This window comes from Hemicordylus capensis, chromosome 2 (genome assembly GCF_027244095.1).
Source record: "Hemicordylus capensis ecotype Gifberg chromosome 2, rHemCap1.1.pri, whole genome shotgun sequence".
NCBI lineage: Eukaryota > Metazoa > Chordata > Lepidosauria > Squamata > Cordylidae > Hemicordylus > Hemicordylus capensis.
This window is the reverse complement of record NC_069658.1, coordinates 340,536,256-340,557,315: the sequence shown is the minus strand read 5'-3', so window position 1 is coordinate 340,557,315 and position 21,060 is coordinate 340,536,256. Positions and strand designations below refer to the sequence as shown.

The 21,060-nt window shown below is 43.7% G+C and overlaps 1 protein-coding gene across 3 annotated transcripts in view; it reads right to left on the bottom strand.

The window, feature by feature from the left end:
• FAT2 (FAT atypical cadherin 2) overlaps nt 1-21,060 on the bottom strand; it is a 111,214-nt gene that overhangs the window by 8,983 nt on the left and 81,171 nt on the right. For 2 of the 3 annotated variants that reach the window (XM_053300794.1, XM_053300796.1), the window contains exons 19-21: nt 20,439-20,584; nt 9,520-9,961; nt 4,410-4,569 (exon numbers count right to left, since the gene is read on the bottom strand). In XM_053300794.1, coding sequence (XP_053156769.1) covers nt 4,410-4,569; nt 9,520-9,961; nt 20,439-20,584 — 748 coding nt within the window. The remainder of the gene's footprint in view (nt 1-4,409; nt 4,570-9,519; nt 9,962-20,438; nt 20,585-21,060) is intronic. The other variant, XM_053300795.1, reaches the window with a different exon arrangement.

Sequence of the window (21,060 nt, the reverse complement as noted above, 5' to 3'; positions counted from 1 at the left end):
CTGTGGGGGCGAAATGGGTGCCCCCGTGCAACTCCCCTAACCCTACTGTATGAGGGCTTTCGATTCTGTGCAAGAGCCTTTAGATTCTGGAGCACTCCTTGTGCTCTGAGAGGGCTCTGAACGTTCAGAAAGATATCATGTCCTGGCCCTCAGTGATGCATTTCCACTCTTGAGCCATGGGGAGCACTCCGGAGTCCAAAGGCTCCTTCCCAACTGCACTTGCCCAGGGTGACAGTCCCGTTGTGCTCCGGCAGCCCCTAGGAGTGTGAGCATTTCATTAGGAAGGATGTTAGTCAGCCATTCTTTTCAGGACCAGGGGGGAAAGGGAGAAAAAGTCATGAACAGCATGTTTTTGAGTCCTCCAGCTCTTCATCAGACTGGATGTCCAGCAAAGGGGGAAAGTGGGGGCATTATAACAAAGCAATTTTTTAAAAACGGCACAGAGGAAGAGTCCCAAGTCTGCAGTTTCTAACAAGATGGACTGCAGGAGATATTATTGTAATTTGATTAGTCTCTGCTGGGTGTGAGGTCACTTTGTACCAAGGGCTACTGGGACAAAGAAACAAAAATGGCTCTACCCATGTCTCCACTCTGGTTCTTTCTGGAAAATATAAAATCTAGCAGCTGCTCTGTTCTGTCTCCTCTCCAGCTTTAACCAAAGCACACAGACTTCTTTTAAGCGAGAGAACAGAAGTAAAAAGAAACATGATAGTCTTATTTTTATGTGGTAGTGGAAGGAGAGCTGGTCTTGTGGTAGCGAGCATGAATGGTCTCCTTGGCTAAGCAGGGCCTGCCTTGGTTTGCATTTGAATGGGTGACTACATGTGAGCACTGTAAGGTATTCCTCTTAGGGGATGGGGCCATGGCTCAGTGGAAGAGCATCTGTATGCTTGCATGCAGAATAGCTCAGGTTCATTCCCTGGCACCTCCAAGTAAGGCTGAGAGAGTCTCCTGCCTGAAATCTTGGAGAAGCCACTGCCAGACAGTGTAAACAATACTGAGCTAGATGGACCAAGGGTCTGGCTTGGTATAAGGCAGCTTCCTGAGTTCCTATATTAGTAAGACTGGAAATTAATGTTATTAATCAATTTTAATGTGAAGAATTAAACTTGCATACTTCCTTCTTCACTCTTTGGTAACACCTCTGAGTGCTGCAAACTGTAGTTTTTGAGGCTCTTAAATGCCCAGTGCTTTGCTGAACACCCAGCCTGGTGAAGAATTCTGAATAACTCAAAAGCTTGCTGCTCGTGACTTTGCGTCATTTTGGTTGATCCTCATAAAGTATTACCCGACTGTAGCGTTGGATTTTTTCCAATGCACCAACATGACTATCTTTGATGTTTGTATTCCTAATATAAGGATGGTAATGATTATTGTAAATGAATTCCATTCTCATTACAGCAGGACTACTTTCCAAACCAACAGCTGCACACTAGATGTTCTGCAAATTTAATTATATTTAATTACATTTACTGTAGAGTGACAGAGTATTCTCTGTCGCTCTATAGTTCAGGCTATTACCCAGAAAAGAAAAGACCCATAACATATGGGCTGTGGTCTATAAGAATAATATAAGAACAGCCCTGCTGGATCAGGCCCAAGGCCCATCTAGTCCAGCATCCTGTTTCGCACAGTGGCCCACTAGATGCCTCTGAGAAGCCACAGACAGGAGTTGAGGGTGTGCCCTCTCTCCTGCCATTACTCCCCTGCAACTGGTACTCAGAGGCATCCTATATCTTCTTTACCAGAGTTCCTGTCAGGGAATTGGCCTATATTGAATGTATGTACCTATGTCTCGAGACCAAGGATAGACTGGGACTTCTGTTGGTATAACGTTCGTCCTGGCTGCCCAACAGAGTTCCTAACTGAGCTGACTGATGTGGTTGCGGAGTTGGCGATCTGGGGGACTTTAATGTTCACTTTGGAATCAGCACAGTTTTGCTCTGATCAGGAAGGTGTTCCATGGGTGAGGATTCCTGTGATTTCCCCATTGTCATGGAGGGACCACCATCTGGTTAAGGTTGGACATGCAGCCTCAACCCTCCTCCACAGGGATGAAGGACTTATTAGGACGGTCCGCCCCAAAAGGCTATTGGATCCAATAGGATTCCAAGAAGTCTGGGAAAGCTTTAAGGTTGGTTCTGCCAGCGTGTCTCTTGATGCCCTGGTTCAGACTTGAAATAATGAGCTTACTAGGGCAGTAGACATGATTGCTCCTAAGTGCCCTCTCCCACCCGCTTTTAAATTAGCCCATTGGTATATGGCTTGAATCCGACAGATAACAACACACAGAGCATTTGAAGTTCTATGCTCTGGCAATGCATGCAGCGAAGAAGCAGTTCTTTTCTGCCTGCATTGCTTCTGCAAGCTCACATCCAGCCAAGTTGTCAAGTACAACTCTGTGAGAGGGCTAGTACATGCCCCTCCTCCCCTGAATGAGTATTTTGATCCATCAGTTACCCATTGTGATGTTTTAAAAGAGTTTTTTACAAATGAAAATATCTTGTATTCGAGCTGAACTAGACGCTATTGTTACCACAGAGTCTACTGTGGAGGAGTCCAGCAGCTCCTCTTGTGTGGTTAAATTGGATCAATATCATTTTTTGACTCCCAAGGATGTGGACAAGATACTTACGACACTTTGCCCTACTATCTGTCTTCTTGACCATTGCACAACATGGTTTATATGATCTAGCAGGAAGGTTATTGGAGAGGGTCTTGTTAATTAATTAATGCTTTTCTGAGGATGAGCAGGATGTGTCCTTGTCTCAAGGAGCCATTTATTAGACCACTTCTGAAGAAACCTGAAACTGATCCCTCAGTATTGGGCAATTATAGGCCTGTCTCCAACCTCCCATAATTGAGCAAGGTGACTGAAAGAGTGGTGGCATCTCAGCTCCAGGCTGTCTTGGAGGAAGCGGATTATTTGTACCCATTTCAAACTTGCTTTTGGGCAGGCTATGGAATTGAGATGGCCTTAGTTGGCCTGTTAGATGATCTCCAATTAGGAATCTACAGGGAGAGTGTGACACTATTAAACCTTTTGGATCTCTTGGCGACCTTTGACCCATCGACCATGGTATCCTTCTGGGGTGCCTGAAGGAGTTGAGAGTGGGAGGCATGGCTTTGCAGTGGTTTCACTCCTAACTCTTGGGTAGGTTCCAGATGGTGTTGCTTGGACACTGTTGCTCTTCAGAACAAGAGCTCCGAGATGGAGTCCCACAGTGTTCCATACTGTCTCCAATGCTTTTTAACATCTACATGAAACCGCTAGGAGAGATCATCCGGGGATTTGGTGCAGGGTGTTATCAGTATCCCGATGACATCCAAATCTATTTCTCCATGTCAGCTTCATCAGGAAATGGCCTAACTTCTCTAAATGCCTGCTTAGAGGTTGCTGGATGAGGGAGAACAAACTGAGGCTGAATCCAAGGAGGTACTCACTGTGGGAGGTCAAGACTTAGGAAGTGGTTTAGATCTGCCTGTTCTGGATGGGGTTTCACTCCACCAAAAAGAGCAGGTACATAGTCTGGGAGTACTTCTGGACCCAAACCTCTCCCTGATATCTCAGGTTGAGGCAGTGGCCAAGAGTGCTTTCTATCAGCTTTGGCTGATTCGCCAGCTAAGTCCATTTCTGGAGATAAATGACGTTAAAACAGTGGTGCATATGCTGGTAACATCCAGGCTGACTACTGCAATGCACTCTACATTGGCCTGCTTTTGTACAGAATGCAGCAGCTAGGTTGGTCTCTGGGGTAGCCCAGAGAGATCATATTACACCAATTTTAAAAGAACTACATTGGCTGCCAATAAGTTGCCAGGTGAAATACAAAGTGCTGGTCATTACCCATTAAGCCCTAAATGGTTTGGGTCCAAAGAATTTAAGAGAACACCTTCTTCTTCTTCAACCCCACCGCCTATTAAGATCATCTGGGGAGGTCCAGTTGCAGTTGCCACTGGCCTGGATTGAGGCGACTTGAAACTGGGCCTTTCTAGAGTTGCCCCGGGACTCTGGAACACGCTTCCTAATAAAAAATTAGATTTTCCCATTTTCTGAATGTTTTTAAGAAGGATCTGAAAACATATCTGTTTAAGCAGGCTTTTAGTTTATAGTTTTAAAGCTTTGCTTTTTAGAGATTTTATTTGTATTTTTAAACTGTTTTAATCGTGTTAATGTTTTAATGGTTTTTAAATGGTGAACTGCCCAGGGACTTTTTTAATAGAGTGGTATACAAATGTACTAACTAAATAAATAACTATTAAAAGGCATGCTATTTATTACTACTACTACTACTACTAACAACAACAACAAGATGGTGATAGGGATAGATTACTACAGACTCACAATCTACTTTGTGTGTCATTTGAGCGAAAAGCATGGCAGGGGATCCCTTAAAGGGCATTCTTACCTTTCTCCCCAGTACTGATCGGGGCAATGGCAAGTGTAGCCAGCACTCTCGGAAAGGGTGCAGGTGCCTCCATTTAAGCAGGGCTTGGCTTCACAAAGGCTGTCAGCAACTTCACAGTAGTCCCCAGAGAACTGGATGGGACAGATGCAAGAATAATCTACTGGAAGGAAAAATAAAGGGAGCATTAAAGTCATCACAGTCACATGTGAAACTAGAATATGCTTCAGATGGTAATTCAGAGAGCCAGGGTGGTGTAAGAGTGTTGGACAAGGACTGGGAAAACCAGAGTTCAAATCCCCATTGAGCCATGAAACTCACTGGGTAACTCTGGGCCAGTCACTTCTCTCTCAGCCTAAACTACCTCAAAAGGTTGTTGTGGGGATAAACATAACCATGTGCACTGCTCTGGGCTTCCTGGAGGAAGTGTGGGATATAGATGTAAAAATAACAATGATAATGTTCTTTATGCAAAATGCACAGCTGCTGTCACTCATTTGCTGAAGTAAATCCAGACAACACACTCCCCTCAAAGCTAGCACAGATGCTCCTGGGGCATCATATTTTCCATGCACTGAAACCAATATTGAATAGCTAGGAAAATGTGATTCTTCCCACGCTACTGACACCAGAGGCACACCTAGGCAATTTTGGCACCCGGACTGCCCCCACCATGAGCTCCCCCCCCCGTGCGAGGCCCCCACAAACCTACTGTTTGGTGCCTCCTGCCCTGCTGAACTTCCATTTTGTTTTGATTTGTTTCAGCTGCCGCATGGCAGAGAGGTGGCTGCCGGGTGTGTGTGTGTGTGTGTGTGTGTGAGTCCAGCAGTCCTTCTCTCCCACCCACCCTGGCGTTGGCCGGAGCAACACTGGGCGTGTCCATTCAAGCCCAGCGTCTCTTTCTAACTGTGAGGCGCGCCTGCACGGTGGAGAGAGATCGTCTCAAGCCCGTAACATCACGGGCTTGTGGCGATCTCTCCCAAATGCGAAGGTGCGCCTCGCAGTTAGAAAGAGATGCTGGGCCAAATGGAGAAGTTCAGCGTTGTTCCGGCCACCGCCGGGGTGGGAGGGAGATAAGGACTGCTGAGCTCACCCCCCAACAGCCACCCCTCAGCCACTTGGTGGCTGAAATAATAATAAATAAAAATAAACAAACAAACAGAGGTTCGCCATGGCATGGCTGGCAGAGCGCCCCCCCCCGGCCATATGGAGGGGCCCCTGGACCTTGGAGGCCATGGACTAGGGCCTCAAGGTCTGGGGGTTAGATCACCTCTGACTGACACTATTGCAGCAACTACCACTGTATGAACTGATCACAGTAGTGACTGGGACACCTACTAGTCAGTGCACATGCTATCATTCCCATTAGTGTCATGCCCTCCCTTCTGCTGTGACTCCCCTGCAACTGGTACTCAGAGGCATCCTGCCTTTGAGGCTGGAGGTGGCCTATAGCCCTCCGACGAGTAGCCATTGATAGACCTCTCCTCCAAGAAGTTATCCAAATCCCCTCTTAAAGCCATCCAGGTTGTTGGCTGTCACCACATCTCGTGGCAGGGAATTCCACAAGTTGACACAAGGTAACATAAGATACTCTTAACATAAGTTACTCTTATATTAGGTTGCTGTGGCCAGCTCATTCTTACAGATTAGAGAGTGAAGATGTAGCTCCAGGCCTCAGGTTTAGCTGAGATTTAATGGTGGCACGCCCTAGAATCCGCTTCATAATCTAGTACTGGGCTCTAGAACTGGGCTATCCTGTTACACACACATTTTATTTATCTGCACATCCAGTCTCTCTGTAAAACTTGTGAGCATCAGCAGGCAGCTTATTTCGCATCAGTAAGCAACCGAGACATCCAAATGAAAACAATGACTGTATCCTTTGTAAATGTATTCACTGTGTTGAAATCCATGATGGTTACTGCCCTCACCTCTTATCTGTTAGAATCCTTATTCCCAGTTTCCATATTGCCAGTTTTCACATCCATTTACATACCTGCCTTCTGGGGACCCCATCCTCTAGAGCCAAGGAGATGCAGAAGGACCAGTGTGAACATGACTAAGAGAGACCATGAAGGCAACAGCGCTCTGTGTGCAGAGTGCTCGGAGCCAGGCCTGCCGCTACTGTCGAGGGACAAGCCAAACCACTGAGAAATCTAATCTTCCACAGCATTGCCATTTTCCTGACACAGCTGCCCAGCTGAAGAATACTTCCTTAGCTCCTAGTCTTGAAAGTTTAAACCATGCTCAGTATAGGCTCATAGACGAACTCTGAGGCTGATCCAGCCAATTGCTGCATTTTAGAACAACAGGCCTCCTGCATAGAGACAAGCATAGTTCATATGGGCATTGCTGCACAATCACACATTGTGACTCCCATAAATGTTTCCAAGCACACTGACACCACGTGCCACATATGTGCATGTCAGTTTGTAAGGACATGAACTGATATGCCCTGTCTCTGCGAATGTTGCAGTCTAACAAGTTCATCTGAATTAAAAGGGCTGCTAATCTTGTTGCTGTGAGCCGAAGGAATGGAGGACGTGCGCTTTGTGCCTTTTGCTAGCTGCTTACCTGTCGGGGCATGCAACTCGGCAACAGGCCTCAGGCAGAAATAAAAGTGCACATGCCTACAGAAGGTGGTTCAAAGAGTTATTCAGTACACATTTCCTATTACCACACACTTGTATCAAAGTCACTTCCATGCAGTCATTTGAGCACACACACACACACACCCCAGGATAGGGAAAGGAAAAGTCTCTGCAAGTCAGGGAACATCTCACACAAGTCAGCTGTGCTTCCTCCTCACTTATACATGTGCTACATCTGCTTGCGGACACCACATTTATGTTGATACTAGAGACAGGGAGTGCAAATACAAACATTCTGATTGTGTGCTGAAGTTTGAAATGACCTTGCATTTATGGTTTGTCTTCTCCTCAACTCCAGGTCATGGGTTGCTCTCTCCCAGTGGAAGTTAAACTAGTCTATCAAAGCTGTATGTATAATGATCTTTCCTATGGACATGATTAAATTTTTCCAGAGATTTCCTATGGACATGATTAAGTTTTTCCAGAGATTACCTGTGAGTGGTTAAGTTCACTCAGTGAGCTTCAGGCTGAATGGCAACTCATACACAGGGCTCCTTGGTCCTCCTAATCCAACACTAAACTGCTCTCTAATGACTAGCACCGATACTGCCTCAAATGCACAGATATCACTCATCAGCTCTGGGTCTAATGACTAGCACCGATACTGCCTCAAATGCACAGATATCACTCATCAGCTCTGGCTTAGACAAATCCATGAAGGAGAGGCTCATCAATGGCAACTAGTCTGGTGGCTGTGGGCACCTCCAGCCTCAGAGGCACAATGCCTCTCAATAACAGTTGCAGGGGAGCAACAACAAGAGAGAGGGCATGCTCTCACCTTTTGATTGTGGGCTCCCAAGTGGCATCTGGTGGGCCGCTGTGTGAAACAGGATGCTGGATAGGCCTTGGGCCTGATCCAGCAGGGCTGTTCTTATGTATTCCTCTAGAGCTTCCAACTCTCTATCATGCAAAGCTTCCTTCCCAGATCTTGTTGGTCCTGCAAGATCTTCACATGCTAAAATCATTTCCATCCACTACATTATGCCAGCCTAAATGTTCCTGTCATCCAGATCCTCTTTCTCTTCCTTTACTGCCACAAGTGCAACCATCACCCATGCCCTTCTTCCTTGGGCAACAAATGCTGGCAAATAGTAAATTCAGCACTTTCCACATTCTCTGTGCTCAGCATTCAAATGCTGGTCATTTAAAAGTGATTAGGATGTATGTTTAGGCATATAATAGCTGTTACTTGGTAGGTCAGTCTCTTTGCCCAACTAAGGTCATTGCTTCCTAGCCCTGATGGTTTAGAAATTCATGGGGAGTATTGCAGGGGTGCTGTGGACCACACTGGTGGAGACCCCAGGTCTTACGTTTCCCAGTTCTGCCCTAAACTTTACAAATGAGAGTCATTTAGATCACTTAATATAATTTACTTCAATTTAGAAATATGGAATTTTAGAAATTTTAGACATTTAAATATCCTGGCATAACCAAATTTCTAATCATTCTTTGGCACATGACAAAAACCTGTCATCAAAAACATTCAACAGTGAGCTAGTGAGATATACTAGTTTGAATGTTGGGCATTGGACCAGGGAGATCTGAGTTCACATCCCTTCTCATCCAGGAAATTCACTGCATGGCCTTTGGCCAGACATTCTCTCCCAGACTAACTTACCTTGCAAGGTTTCTCTAAGGGTATAAGGTGACCTGCCCTGTGTTCCTTGGAGGAAGGGTGGGATGCAAATATGCTAGAATCAGTAACCCTTCACACCTGCTGGAAGCACAAATGGAGCCAAATGGCATAATTCCCAGCACATAAATTATTGAGAAAAAGAAGGAGGAAAGTAAATTGGAGAGTGCTGGCACTCTTCTCCAGCACTTCTGAATGGAAGTAAAGGTAAAGTGTGCCATTGAGTTGGTGTCGACTCCAGGTGACCACAGAGCCATGTAGTTTTCTTTGGTAGAATACAAGAGGGGTTTACCATTGCCATCTCCCATGCAGTATGAGATGATGCCTTTCAGCATCTTCCTATATCACTGCTGCCCGATATAGGTGTTTCCCATAGTCTGGGAAACATACCAGTGGGGATTCAAATTGGCAACCTCTGGCTTGCTAGTCAGGTCATTTCTCTGCTGTGCCATTAGGTGGCTTTGAAGCTCCAAAGCATAATAAAGCAGACTGACCCTTTCAGATCTGGCTGCAATTTATTTTATTTTATTTGATTTATTTGATTTATATACCACCCTTCCAAAAATGGCTCAGGGCAAAATCTGAGCACCATCAATTCCTGATTTCACAGGAAAGCCTGCAAATAGGAGGAGATGTATACAATACATCCATACACACAAGAAACACCAAGCAATATCTGTCAGGACCACATTTCTAGCTCTTTTTCACTGGTGAGGCATATTTATACAGGGACTCTATTAATTCTCATAGTTTCTCTTCAAATGCGACTCATTACAGCTGTTATTTCCCTAGTTTCTACACTGCCTGTTGCTACAAACTTAGTACTTACCGCCACCTGGAAGCTCAGTGCACAGCCCATCATTGAGGCAGGGACTGCTGCTGCAGGCACCAGTGTGAGGGCAGCACTGCCTAATGCCTGCCTCTTCCACAAGCCCCCTGGACCGCTTTTCCTTTGGCAAGATCACCACGTCTCTTTCATCAACTGTAATGGCATCCAGGCAGCCTTGAAACCCACTGGTGATCTTCTGGGCCTGATGATGCTGCACAAATCCTCCGATGAGCAGATCTCTCCTGGAATGGGAAACGCTGCAAGCCTCTGGTAGCTGAACAGATGCATTTGCCAAGCCGTCAACAAGCAAATGGATAGAATTGCTCTTCACTTCCAGAAGGACTGAGTGCCATGCTCTGTCATTCACCGAATAGTTGGATGAAAAGTTCCCGCTGAAACCACTCCGGCATCTGTACTCAAGGTGAAGCCTTCCATTAACAAGCTGCAAAAGATAACCAAACCATCTGAGTAAAAGAAAAAGAAGCGTTTCCCATTGTTCTTTTCTTTTAAAGTCTAAGCATAAAACACCATTGCTTTCTAGCCCTGATAGTTTAATAATTCATGTAGAGTATGAATCCTGAGTCACTAAACAGATTTTTTGGTTGGTCAAGCAAATGAAGGACTTCTCCCACTTGGTGACCACTAAGCAAGTTTCTACTGACAGCAGCAGCAGCACCACACATAAGAGGCCCTCTTTACTCAATCAAATGGGATGGGCAGATTCCAGTGGGAGGAGGGGGGGGCCTTCAGGCACTGAGATCCTAAGCCATGGAGGGCTTTTAAGGTCATCACAAACACCTTGAATTGTGCCCTAAAAGATCCTGGTAACCAGTGTCACTGGTGTAAGACTGATGTAATATGGTTTGAGAGCCTCACAATGCCAATATTGACATTTCCAGAAAGAGGTCTTTATCCTAGGCCAGCAGGACTCTTTTTTGTCCCTCAAACCGTTGATCTACATGAGGTTGCTGGGGGAGATCATATACATTGCTGGGGGAGATCATATACATAGCTGGGTCACAGTTTTCCAGCAGTTTGCATGCCTGCAAGGTCAGCACATGTACTAATCCAAATACAGTCAACACATCAGTTCCAACACAGAAGTCTCTTCCATGTAGGAATTTTGCAAAATATGAAGCAACCCTTAAGTCATTCTTGCCACCTGATTTTCCATGCCACATGAAAGTATGACAAATAGAATAACCAAAGAAGGCTGGGCCCTTATATTCTATTGATAAGATCTAAGTAACTTATTCAGACTAACAAGGCAAGTTTGCCAATACTGATTTGCAATCACTCTCTAGTATGTCAGACTGATATTCTCTTAATTGAAGGTGTTAGGTATGAAATCTGTAAACTTATTTATGCAAATCATATGCACCAACATTGTTTAAAGTTCTTCTTTACCAGAAAATTGTATAGCTAGCAACTGTCATATAGAGAATTCTGGTTAAAATAAAGGGCAGTGAAGGTCAAACTACACAAGAGGAATCAGTCTTGTTTTGTTCTCATAGTGTTTGTGTCTCTCATCTCACAGAATGATCCACACAATATTAGACAGTGAGGAAAGGTGCAGGAGGGACTAACCCTGACAGAGTAGGAAGGGCCAGACTCATCAGACATCTAAAAAGTATAGAAGCTTCTGTTCACTTAGAAGATGGTAATTAGAAAGAGATTATAGGTAGGGTCCGGGTCACACTCCCTCTGAAAGACGAAGTCTGCAGCTTGAGGGTATTTCTGGACCCAATGCTGTCTTTGGAAGCACAGGTGGCGGCAGTTTGCAGAGGTGCTTTTTACCAGTTATGCCTGGTACGCCAGCTGTGACCCTACTTGGAGAAGTCAGACCTGACCTCAGTCACTCATGCTTTTGTAACATTCAGATTGGACTACTGCAATGCATTCTACTTGGGCTGAACTTGGAGATGGTTTGGAAGCTTCAGCTGGTCCAGAACGCTGCTGCAAAGATGCTCATGGGCACAAATTGCTTCATGAGCATCACACCCATCCTGTGGCAGGCAGCTTCATTAGTTACTAGTTTGCTTCCAGGCTAGAGTCAAGGTGCTGGTCTTGACCTTTAAAGCCCTACACGGCTTGGGGCTGAGGTACCTGTCAGACTGCATTTGCCCATATGAACCTGCTAGGGTCCTCTGCTGGGCATCTCAGGCTCTGCTCACGGCCTGCCACTAACAGAGATCTGGTTGACGGGGACTAGAAACAGGGCCTTTTCAGTTGTGGCTCCTCAGCTTTGGAACACCCTCCCCGAAGAGCTTTGCCAAGTTCCCTCTCCTTCAGTATTAAAAAAAAAAAATTAAAACACATCTTTTAAAGGGCTTTTAAATGTTTTATCTGCCATTTGCATTTGCTGCTTAAAACATTATACCACTTTAGTTTTTATAGTTCTCAGTTTTTAGCTTTTTATTAATAACTTTTAATTTGAAACTTATAAAACATTATAATTTTAAATGTTGTTTTAGGCTGGTCTTTTAACTTGTTTAACTTTATTAATCTTTTATTTTATACTGTATCTATTTTATTAATGTTGTGAGCTGCTCCGAGCATTAGTGTCCTGGAGGGGCGGGGATAAATAATTTAAATAAATAAATAAATAGCAAGAGAAGATTTCAGTGAGGTTTCTAAGTTTGAAAAGTGTCTAATAGGAGTGGGTCCAGCAAATTAGCATCTTATCTAATGTGTCTCTCAGCACCTAGTAACAATAACACAACAATAACACTCCAAAGAATATGCAGCGATTATTACCCCTGCTTTCTAGAGGTGCAAGTTGAAGTCAATGCCTCATGATGCGTGGGCAAAGCAAGAGACAAAAACTGCCCTGTTCCAACTGCAAGCAATACAGACAAGGATAAGACTGGAGAGAATGCCAAAGCAAGGAACAGAGCCACGGCTTCCTAATTCCTTGCCATCAGGGTTGCCAGCTCTTGACATCAAGAATTCTGACAGCCAGGAAGGGCCTGTGGGCAGGGTCTTCTAAGACAGGGGGCAAAGCCCAGGAGTTTTCTTTATGGGTCAGAGGGCAGAGCCTGGCGATAGTGGAACATAGGAAGCTGCCATATACTGAGTCAGACCATTGGTTTGTCTAGCTCAGTATTGTCTACACAGACTGGCAGCGGCTTCTCCAAGGTTGCAGGCAGGAATCTCTCTCAGCCCTATCTTGGAGATGCCAGGGAGGGAACCTGGAACCTTCTGCTGTTCCCAGAGTGGCTTCATCCCCTGAGGGGAATATCTTACTCATGATGAGTGCTTACTCATCAAGTCTCCCATTCATATTCAACCAGGATGGACCCTGCTTAGCTAAGGGGACAACTCATGCTTGCTACCACAAGACCAGTTCTCCTCTCTGTACTGGAGGGGCTGGGTGTAAAAATTTCAAATAAGGGAAGGAAGGAAGGAAGGGCATAAATATTTCAAACAAACAAACAAACAAACAAATAAAATAAAATAAAATAAAATAAAATGTTGAGGGGGAGCATGGTCTTGCCCTTTACTTTTCTGGCAACTGCCCCCAAAGCACCACCATTTCCCCCATTGTCAAATAGTAACCCTATGCCCTCAGTGCTTCAGCTTCCACAGCTTGAAATGTGGTGTCATGCCATCCTGTGAAGGACATCATGTCTGCCATTTGGTGGCTTGATGCCTCTTTGGTTTGCAGGCCTTAGATAATGCTGCACTGAAGAAATAACACTGACATTCAGGACACTTCTTGACTGCTGGACTCAAGTGAATCCTTGTCTGCCAAGTGACTCTGTGCAAGCAACGACTCTGTTCTCACCCTGTTGTTAATGCTATGGATGCTGTCAGTGCTGGAACTACCCTTTTTTGGCATCTGGAAGGAGTGTTGACAGAATCAAGAGAGCTGACAATTTTGCATTGAGAGAATCAGTACAGAAGAAACAGAGGCAGAGAAAAAAGATCTACTGCAACAGTCAGCTATGTATCAGCACAATGGAACCAGAACCTGGCTTCTTCCTATACTCTTGAGCTTAATCCAAATCCTCCACTCAAGATACTGCAAGAGAAACAATAGTACCACTGAGCTTCTAAGAAGGAAGCCGCAAACTTCCTCTTCATTGTGTCAGAAAGGTGGCTGCAAACATCTGGTTGCTCAAGAGTCATCATGACTACTTTTGTGGTATAGTGAAAGATGGGGTGGGAGAGTTGTGGAATTATAGCCTCTGGCCGATCTTAAGAAAAATTCCTGTTTCATTCTCCATGAGTCCCAAGAATATTCTTCCAGCTGACATTGGGTACTATAAACAAAGAAATGATTGTGTGTGTGGCTCACATTGCATAGGAGGATTCTGTCCTACCCAGCAACTGTACCCAGCTGTTTAATAAGGTAGGAGGAAAAGCCCACCTACCCAGCTGGAGCCTTGAAGGCAATCACTTCCTCCACCTCCTACCTTGCTTTTTATGAGCACACAGTCACAAAACGGGCGTGCACACAGCTCCCAAACTTGGGTAGGACACTTATACTGCCCTATTGCTGTTTATAAGAACTAGCCTCCTGTCCTTGGCATCTGTTAAACAGATCTTAGTTATAGGCAGGCTAGAGACTAGGGCCTATGTTGTCAGTCTCAAGGTCCAGGCAGGTTCATAGGCAGGTAGGTGGTCCTTACGACAACCTGGTCCTGGTCCTCAAAGGCCAAGACCAACACTTTCAAGAGTGTCCAAAATCAAATTACAACCAGTGCAATTGATACAGAACAGGTATAATACAGGTCATAAGCCTAGCTCCCACTAGCATTCTAGCAGCTGTATCTTAGAAACATAGGGACATAGGAAGCTGCCATCTACCTAATCAGACTATAGGTCCATCTAGTTCAGTAATGTCTACACAGACTGGCAGTGACTTCTCCAAGGTTGCAAGCAGAAATCTCTCTCAGCCCTATCTTGGAGATGCCAGGGAGGGAACTTGGAACCTTCTGCTCTTCCCAGAGCGGCTCCATCCCCTAAGGGGAATTATCTTACAGTGCTCACACCAAGTCTCCTGTTCATATGCAACCAGGTTGGACCCTGCTTAGCTAAGGGGACAAGTCATGTTTGCTACCACAAGACCAGCTCTCCTTGTAGCAGTTGACTTTAAAAGAAGTCCTGTGTAGAGAGGATTGCAGCAGCCTAGTCTGTCAATAGACCACTGAGGTTAGGCCTGCCCTTTCTAAATAGGGCTGCTGTTGGCAAAGCAGCCAAAGCTGGGCTGGTTCAGCTTCCCGCAAATCATGAGGGATTTGTGACATTTTGCAACCAACTCTGGAAGGACTTTTGTAAACAGAAGGTGGAAGGCCTTGACAAGAATTTATCAATAGCTCCAGTATTGTTTAAATACATGGAACAAGTTAGGACTCAGCTCCCATGAAGCTATGAGAAACTGACAGTGAACTTTCCTTGGTTGTATGCTGTGTTCAGTCTTTTGATAGTAGCTGCTATTTCAAAACATTTAAAATAGGGATGTTCAAATTTATTCAGGTACAAATTGATTTGTACCCGAATCTAGTTGATTCGGGTGATTTGGAGACAGAACAAATCACCCCTGTGCTCCATAGGCTAGATTCAGGTTCAAATCAAATCATGCCTGATTAGATTCAAATTGATTTGAGATTTGAATTCCTTCTTTTAATACCCCCAGATTCTCAGCTTTCGTTTTTTGTTTTTTTTTAAGCTAAGCTCTAGCCTTTGTAGAAGTGGAGTTATGGAGAAAAATGTGTGGTCACCATTTTTCAAGTGTTTGGATTCTTTGGTATATAATAACTGTACCTCATAATGAATCCCTATGAAGATTCATTGCACACCTTCATTTCTTTGGTTCATTTTGGCTATCTTTGGACAGGGCCAACTGTCAACTACACCCCCTCCCACCCGCAAGGCAGTGGGGTACTACTCAGTTTATGTTCTAGGAATTTTTTCAAGTGTTTAGACTCTTTGGTGTCTAATAATCTTTTCTCATAATGAATCCCTATGAGGATTCATTACACACCAAAGAGTCTAAACACCTCAAAAATTCCTAAAATATAAATTGAGTACCCAGTGGCTTGCTGGTTGGGGGTTAGTTGGCACATGGGATGCCACTAATTCCCCACCCCCACCTGCAAAGCAGGGAGGTCAAAATGAACAGAAGAAATGAAGGGGTGTAATGAAGACACCAAAGAATCTGAACACTTCAAAAATTCCTTTAAAAAACCCCCAAAACTGAGTACCCCAGTGTTTGTGTGTGGGGGGGGGTGTAGCTGACACATGGCAGTTGACTGTTGGTACTGTCCAACGACAGTCAAAATGAACAGAAGAAATGAAGGTGTGCAATGAATCCAGTTGTGGATAAAAACTACTTTACAAGAGGTTGAAACTGCAAAGTGCATTGTAATGGGCAAAAGAAAAAAATATTACTGTACCAGATGTTCCACCAGATGTCCCCAGATGTTGTTGGCTACAGCTTCCATCTGCCCTGGCAACAACAGCTGAAAGCTGATGATTGGTGTTGTAGTCCAACAACATTTGAGAGTGCAATTTTTAGAACCCTGATGTGCACAAGTTAAACCCCTTTAAATTCCACTGATGTCAACAAAACAGTGCTTAACTTTCACCCCAAAATCAGTGGGATTTAGGTTTGGCTGGAATGTGCCCTAAAATATTTAAATAGGCAAAATACCTGACCAAATAAGCAACCCAACACACACACACACACACACACACACACACACACACACACACACACACACACACACGGCAAGGGTTACATTAATAATGTAAACAAACAAATAATTTAATAATTATTAATAATTTAAAAACACAAAGAATTTATTTCTCATTTAAGGATGCAATTGTATACCTACTTACTTGGGGATCAGTCATTTAACTCAGTGGGACTCACTTCTGAATAAACATGCTTAGGATTTCAGTGACTGTGTACTTAACTTACTTCCTGGCTAAAATTCAGAGCAGCAGTTTGCAGAGAGGTTGCTCCTAACTCAGCCAGAGTCTTCCTGAGCAGTAGAGCACAAGTGGCACAAGTGGGGTGGGTGGAGAGGAGCGATTTTCACCAATCTTTCCTATCTCCGTAAGTGCTCTTTGCCTTCAAAAAATAAGTTCGTGAGGGCTGCACAACCCTCAGGGACATGTATTCTGAAGGCAAAGAACAATTATGAAGGCAGGAGAGAGCAGTGGAAAATCGCTCCCCCATGCATGCACACTGCTGCTCAGGAACACCCTGGCTAAGTGGGCCTCTCTCTCTACACGTGGCCATTTTGGATTTCAGCCACTGGTAAGATTGGGTGGAGGTGTCCATTTTAAAAACTATATTGCTGAATTTAATTTCTGGTGCAAGACTCAGCAATGTGCTCTATTGGGGGTGGGTATTAATATTCTTACAACAACAAATTACAAGTTCTCATTTCTAAATCAAATCCCATTAAATGAGGGACAAGCAAATCAAAAGAAAATTGTATCTAGAGGGTACTGTTCCCCCCCGGCTGCCAAGAGAGCAGAGGTGCACACCTTTGAATTCCATATAGATTCCAAAAGTAGAGCCAAAAGAGAATGAGATCAGATTAAGATGTTCCTGCTTCTGGCAAGATGTCTTGAATGATGAAACTCATCAAGGGAAACATAAACTTAGAGGTTCACATGTTTGTGCTTGACTAGGTCTCCATATCCTTCTTACCAATCTATCAAGATTCACATGGGTTGTTTATGAGGGATTAAAGGCCATTTTACACTATTTACTTATTTGTGTTCAAGTACAGCACAGATAATTTCAGTCGTCTGTGCTTGACAGACTACATTTTTCAGAAGTCCATACAACCAACAGATTTCACCTCAGCCATCTCAGGGCTGGAGCTTTTCTAGTCTGTTATGACCCTGCCTCAGCCTTCTGTGAAGAAAGGACACGTTTTTCTTGATTAAGGGTTAGTAGGTAACATGTTCAAAATGTTGGGGTTTGTGATTATTTAGCAAAGTACCAAGGAAGCTACTACTCCAGTTACAGAGTCCAGAGTTTAGATGTTGCAGCTATTTAAGTAACATGCATGGAGATCACTGTAGAGTCTAAACTAAATTGATTTATTGGTGAAGTATATTTGGGATAGGAAAGACTTCTCCTATCTATCAGCTACATAATGAATAGGCAGGATGTGAGAGAGAGATGTTTCCATCTTCTCTCTAGGAGGAAAGGAAGAGGACTGACTCACTACAGGAAGTACCTGAGGAGTCAAAGCAGGGGTCATAGAGTAGAGGCAAGCAGGGACAGGTAAGAAGACCCTCACTAGCTACCTCTGCTCCCACTATCCTAGTGGTCATTAGGATAGTTGGTGCAAAAGGTTGATGCACTGGACCAACACAAGAACCTCAACATAACAATGTTTATGTTATTTACATTCTATCCTATATAGGTTGGGGGCTAGAATGTAGGCTCGGCTAAAGGCTTTCAAATCATTAAACTCAGAGTTGACTGAGAGATGCTCAAGACTCACAGGCAGCCAGAGAGACTGCTGTGAGGCCACAATCGGTGATGTAACTGTTTATATTGATTACTACTGTGGTTGATTTTTAAAGTGTGTGTTTTAATTTAACCAACTTTGAACCTATTTCTCTGCATTAAAACTACTCAAATACACTAAATATATCTTATGCATATACAAATCTGAATACTCATGAGTTGGTTATCGTCATTGGCCAGAGGGCTATGGGCTGCTGGGATGTTGCACCCCCGCCTCCCAACAAGAACACAGTGGCAAGGGGATGGCCAGTCTGGCTTGGGCCAGGGACTGGGGGTGGAAATATTTCCTAGGTTTAGGAAATAATGCCATCACAGCAAATGACTTAGAATCAAACTTGAAATTTGGAGCTATAGTTTATGCAGATAACACAGTCATAATAAAGGAATTAGATTAGAGCCTCAGAGCTGGTCTCAAGGATATTTTTGCCTAACTGTTGGATAGGATAGGAAATAAAGTGATACAGTTCATCTAGGCCACAAGCAAGCCGAACAGGAGGTATAGAATCTACAACTAAGATGGCCAGTTTGACAAATGCAGTACAAACTGGGCATGTTTCTACATCAAATGTAAATATGTGTGTACATCTCCAGCGCATATGAGCTTTTCTTATTCCCTCTATTCCAAAGGAGGAGACAGTCTTATTCTGCTGGCTGCCTTATGACCAACTTGGGTGCACACAACTGTAGTGTGCCAAGGAACTTCATGTCACTGCCCAGCATCACTATATCATGTCTCACAGCTGTCAAAGTTGGTACCCTCCATGCCATATATTGCACCTGTGCAGCTGGGATACTAATTTCAACACCATATTATCCTATATCTCATTCAGTTAAAAAGAACATGCTGTAACAAGCACAAAGTTAGCGATATTGAATGTCCTGGGATGACACATAAGGGAGAAGACAATCATAGGATTACCTCCTAACTGTCTAGTGCTTAAGAGCTATTGTGTGAAAACAATAGCCGGAGCACTGAGCTGACTATTTGCAGAAGTCAAACTCTTTGCAGGCAGAGACTATTTGTCAGTAGGTGATATTCTCAAAATCACAGAGCACTGGTCTAACTATGACTTCTCATACTGAAGCAAATCCGTGGGAACATTCCTAGTATTTTGATGACAAAATATTAGAACAATATTTGACTATGTTTTTTATGTTTTTTGTATATTGGAAGCTGCTTTGGGTTTTTAAACAACAATAACAACAAATATTTATATACCACTTTTCAACAAAAGCTTCCAAAGCGGTTTACACAGAGAAATAATAAGATAAATAAATAAGATGGATCCCTGTCTCCAAAGGGTTCACAATCTAAAGGAAACATAAGATAGACACCAGCAACAGTCACTGGAGATAGTGTGCTGGGGGTGGATAGGGCCAGTTGCTCTCCCCCTGCTAAATAAAGAGAATCACCATGTTAAAAAGGTGCCTCTTTGCTAAGTTAGTAGGGGAAGAGTGATTCAGAAATATTTTAAATCAAAACATAATACGTGCAATTGGCATTTTTTGTTTTTCACAGGACTGGCTTTTGTGCCAGCATAGGAAACAGCAGGTTTGAAGAGTGGAGGAGTATTTGCTCTGTTGAGGACATGTGTTAGCAAAAAGTGGACTCTTTTCACTCTAGTTACCTTGTATTGTTTTTCTAGTCATCACTATATGAATGAGCATCCATTTTATTTTCTTATATACTTGACTTTATGTCCTCCCTACACGATTTCCCCCCCCGGTTTAAGAATACCTGTTATTCCAGAGTTTTGCCTTGGAGATTAGTGACTAGCTTTAAATCATTTGGTTCTTTTCAATTTGATTAAGGTTGTTTAAGAAAATGGATGATGAGGGTAGAAAGCCCCTATGCTAAATAAGAATGGTGAGCGACTATTTCGAATGGGAAAATGTCACAGGGATAAATATCATCTCCACCCACAACTCTGCTCCATTCAAAATTGAAGTCTAATTTTCCCTAACTCCTCCAAGGATCTGAATTTAATGAATTCAAATGCTGGAAGATCTGATTATGGATCTTGCATCATATCTGTTTTGGCCCAGAGTGCAAGTAGAATGTTCGCTAAACCAGATCAGATGCATGGCCCATAACATTTCTATTTAGTGCATCTTCTCTTGGAAGACACAGATATGTATTGAAAAAATTAGGGCAGCTAGCCAGGATTGATGAGTGTTCTTTCCTGTGTAACCTGGATGAGAGGAACTTACCCTGTTTGGCAGACACTACCCATTTTTTAAAAATGAAAATGTACATCAATAAAAAATGAAATGTACATCTGCAATTATGTATGCACTTCATAACTGAGGTAAGGAAGTCATTCTAATTGCTTGCTTGGGCTATTTCTTGCTTGTATATCAAGACATTGCTGAATGACAGTGGGGAAAACACATCTTATGGAATTATGAATCCTACCTGCAGCACAATACTATTTGTTCCATTGATAGTAAGCAGCACAGCGTGGAGCTGGTGGGTTTGCAAACGGAACTGAATTGGCAAGACTCTTTTTCCTTGGTGGTGGTACCATATGTAGCTGTGTCCATTAAACCGCAACGCTGTGTCTGGAAATGCAACCAAAGAAAACTAAATTCTAAAACAGAACAAATGAGGGGTGGGGTGGAGGGTGAAGGACCCAGGTTCAGTCCTTGGCATCTCCAGGTAGGAGAAAGACTCCTGGGAAAGACTCTTGACTGAAACCTTGAAGAGCCATTGCCAGTCAGTGTAGACCAGGATTTCTCAATGTGCAGGTTCCCAGATGTTACTGGACTTCAGCTCCCATAATGCCTGGGCCCAGTGGCCTTTGGTTGGGAATTATGGGAGTTGAAGTCCAGTTACATCTGGGGACCCACACGTTGAGAATCCCTGATGTAAACAACACTGAGCTAGACAGACCAATTGTGTAACTCAGTATAAGGCAGCTTCCTATGTTCCCAAACAGCATACAGTACTCTTCTAGTTATGTGGATTCTTCATTGGATGTATAACAAATATTACTGCTTCATTTTTCCAAGGGAACAACTGCACAGGGGTTTTAATG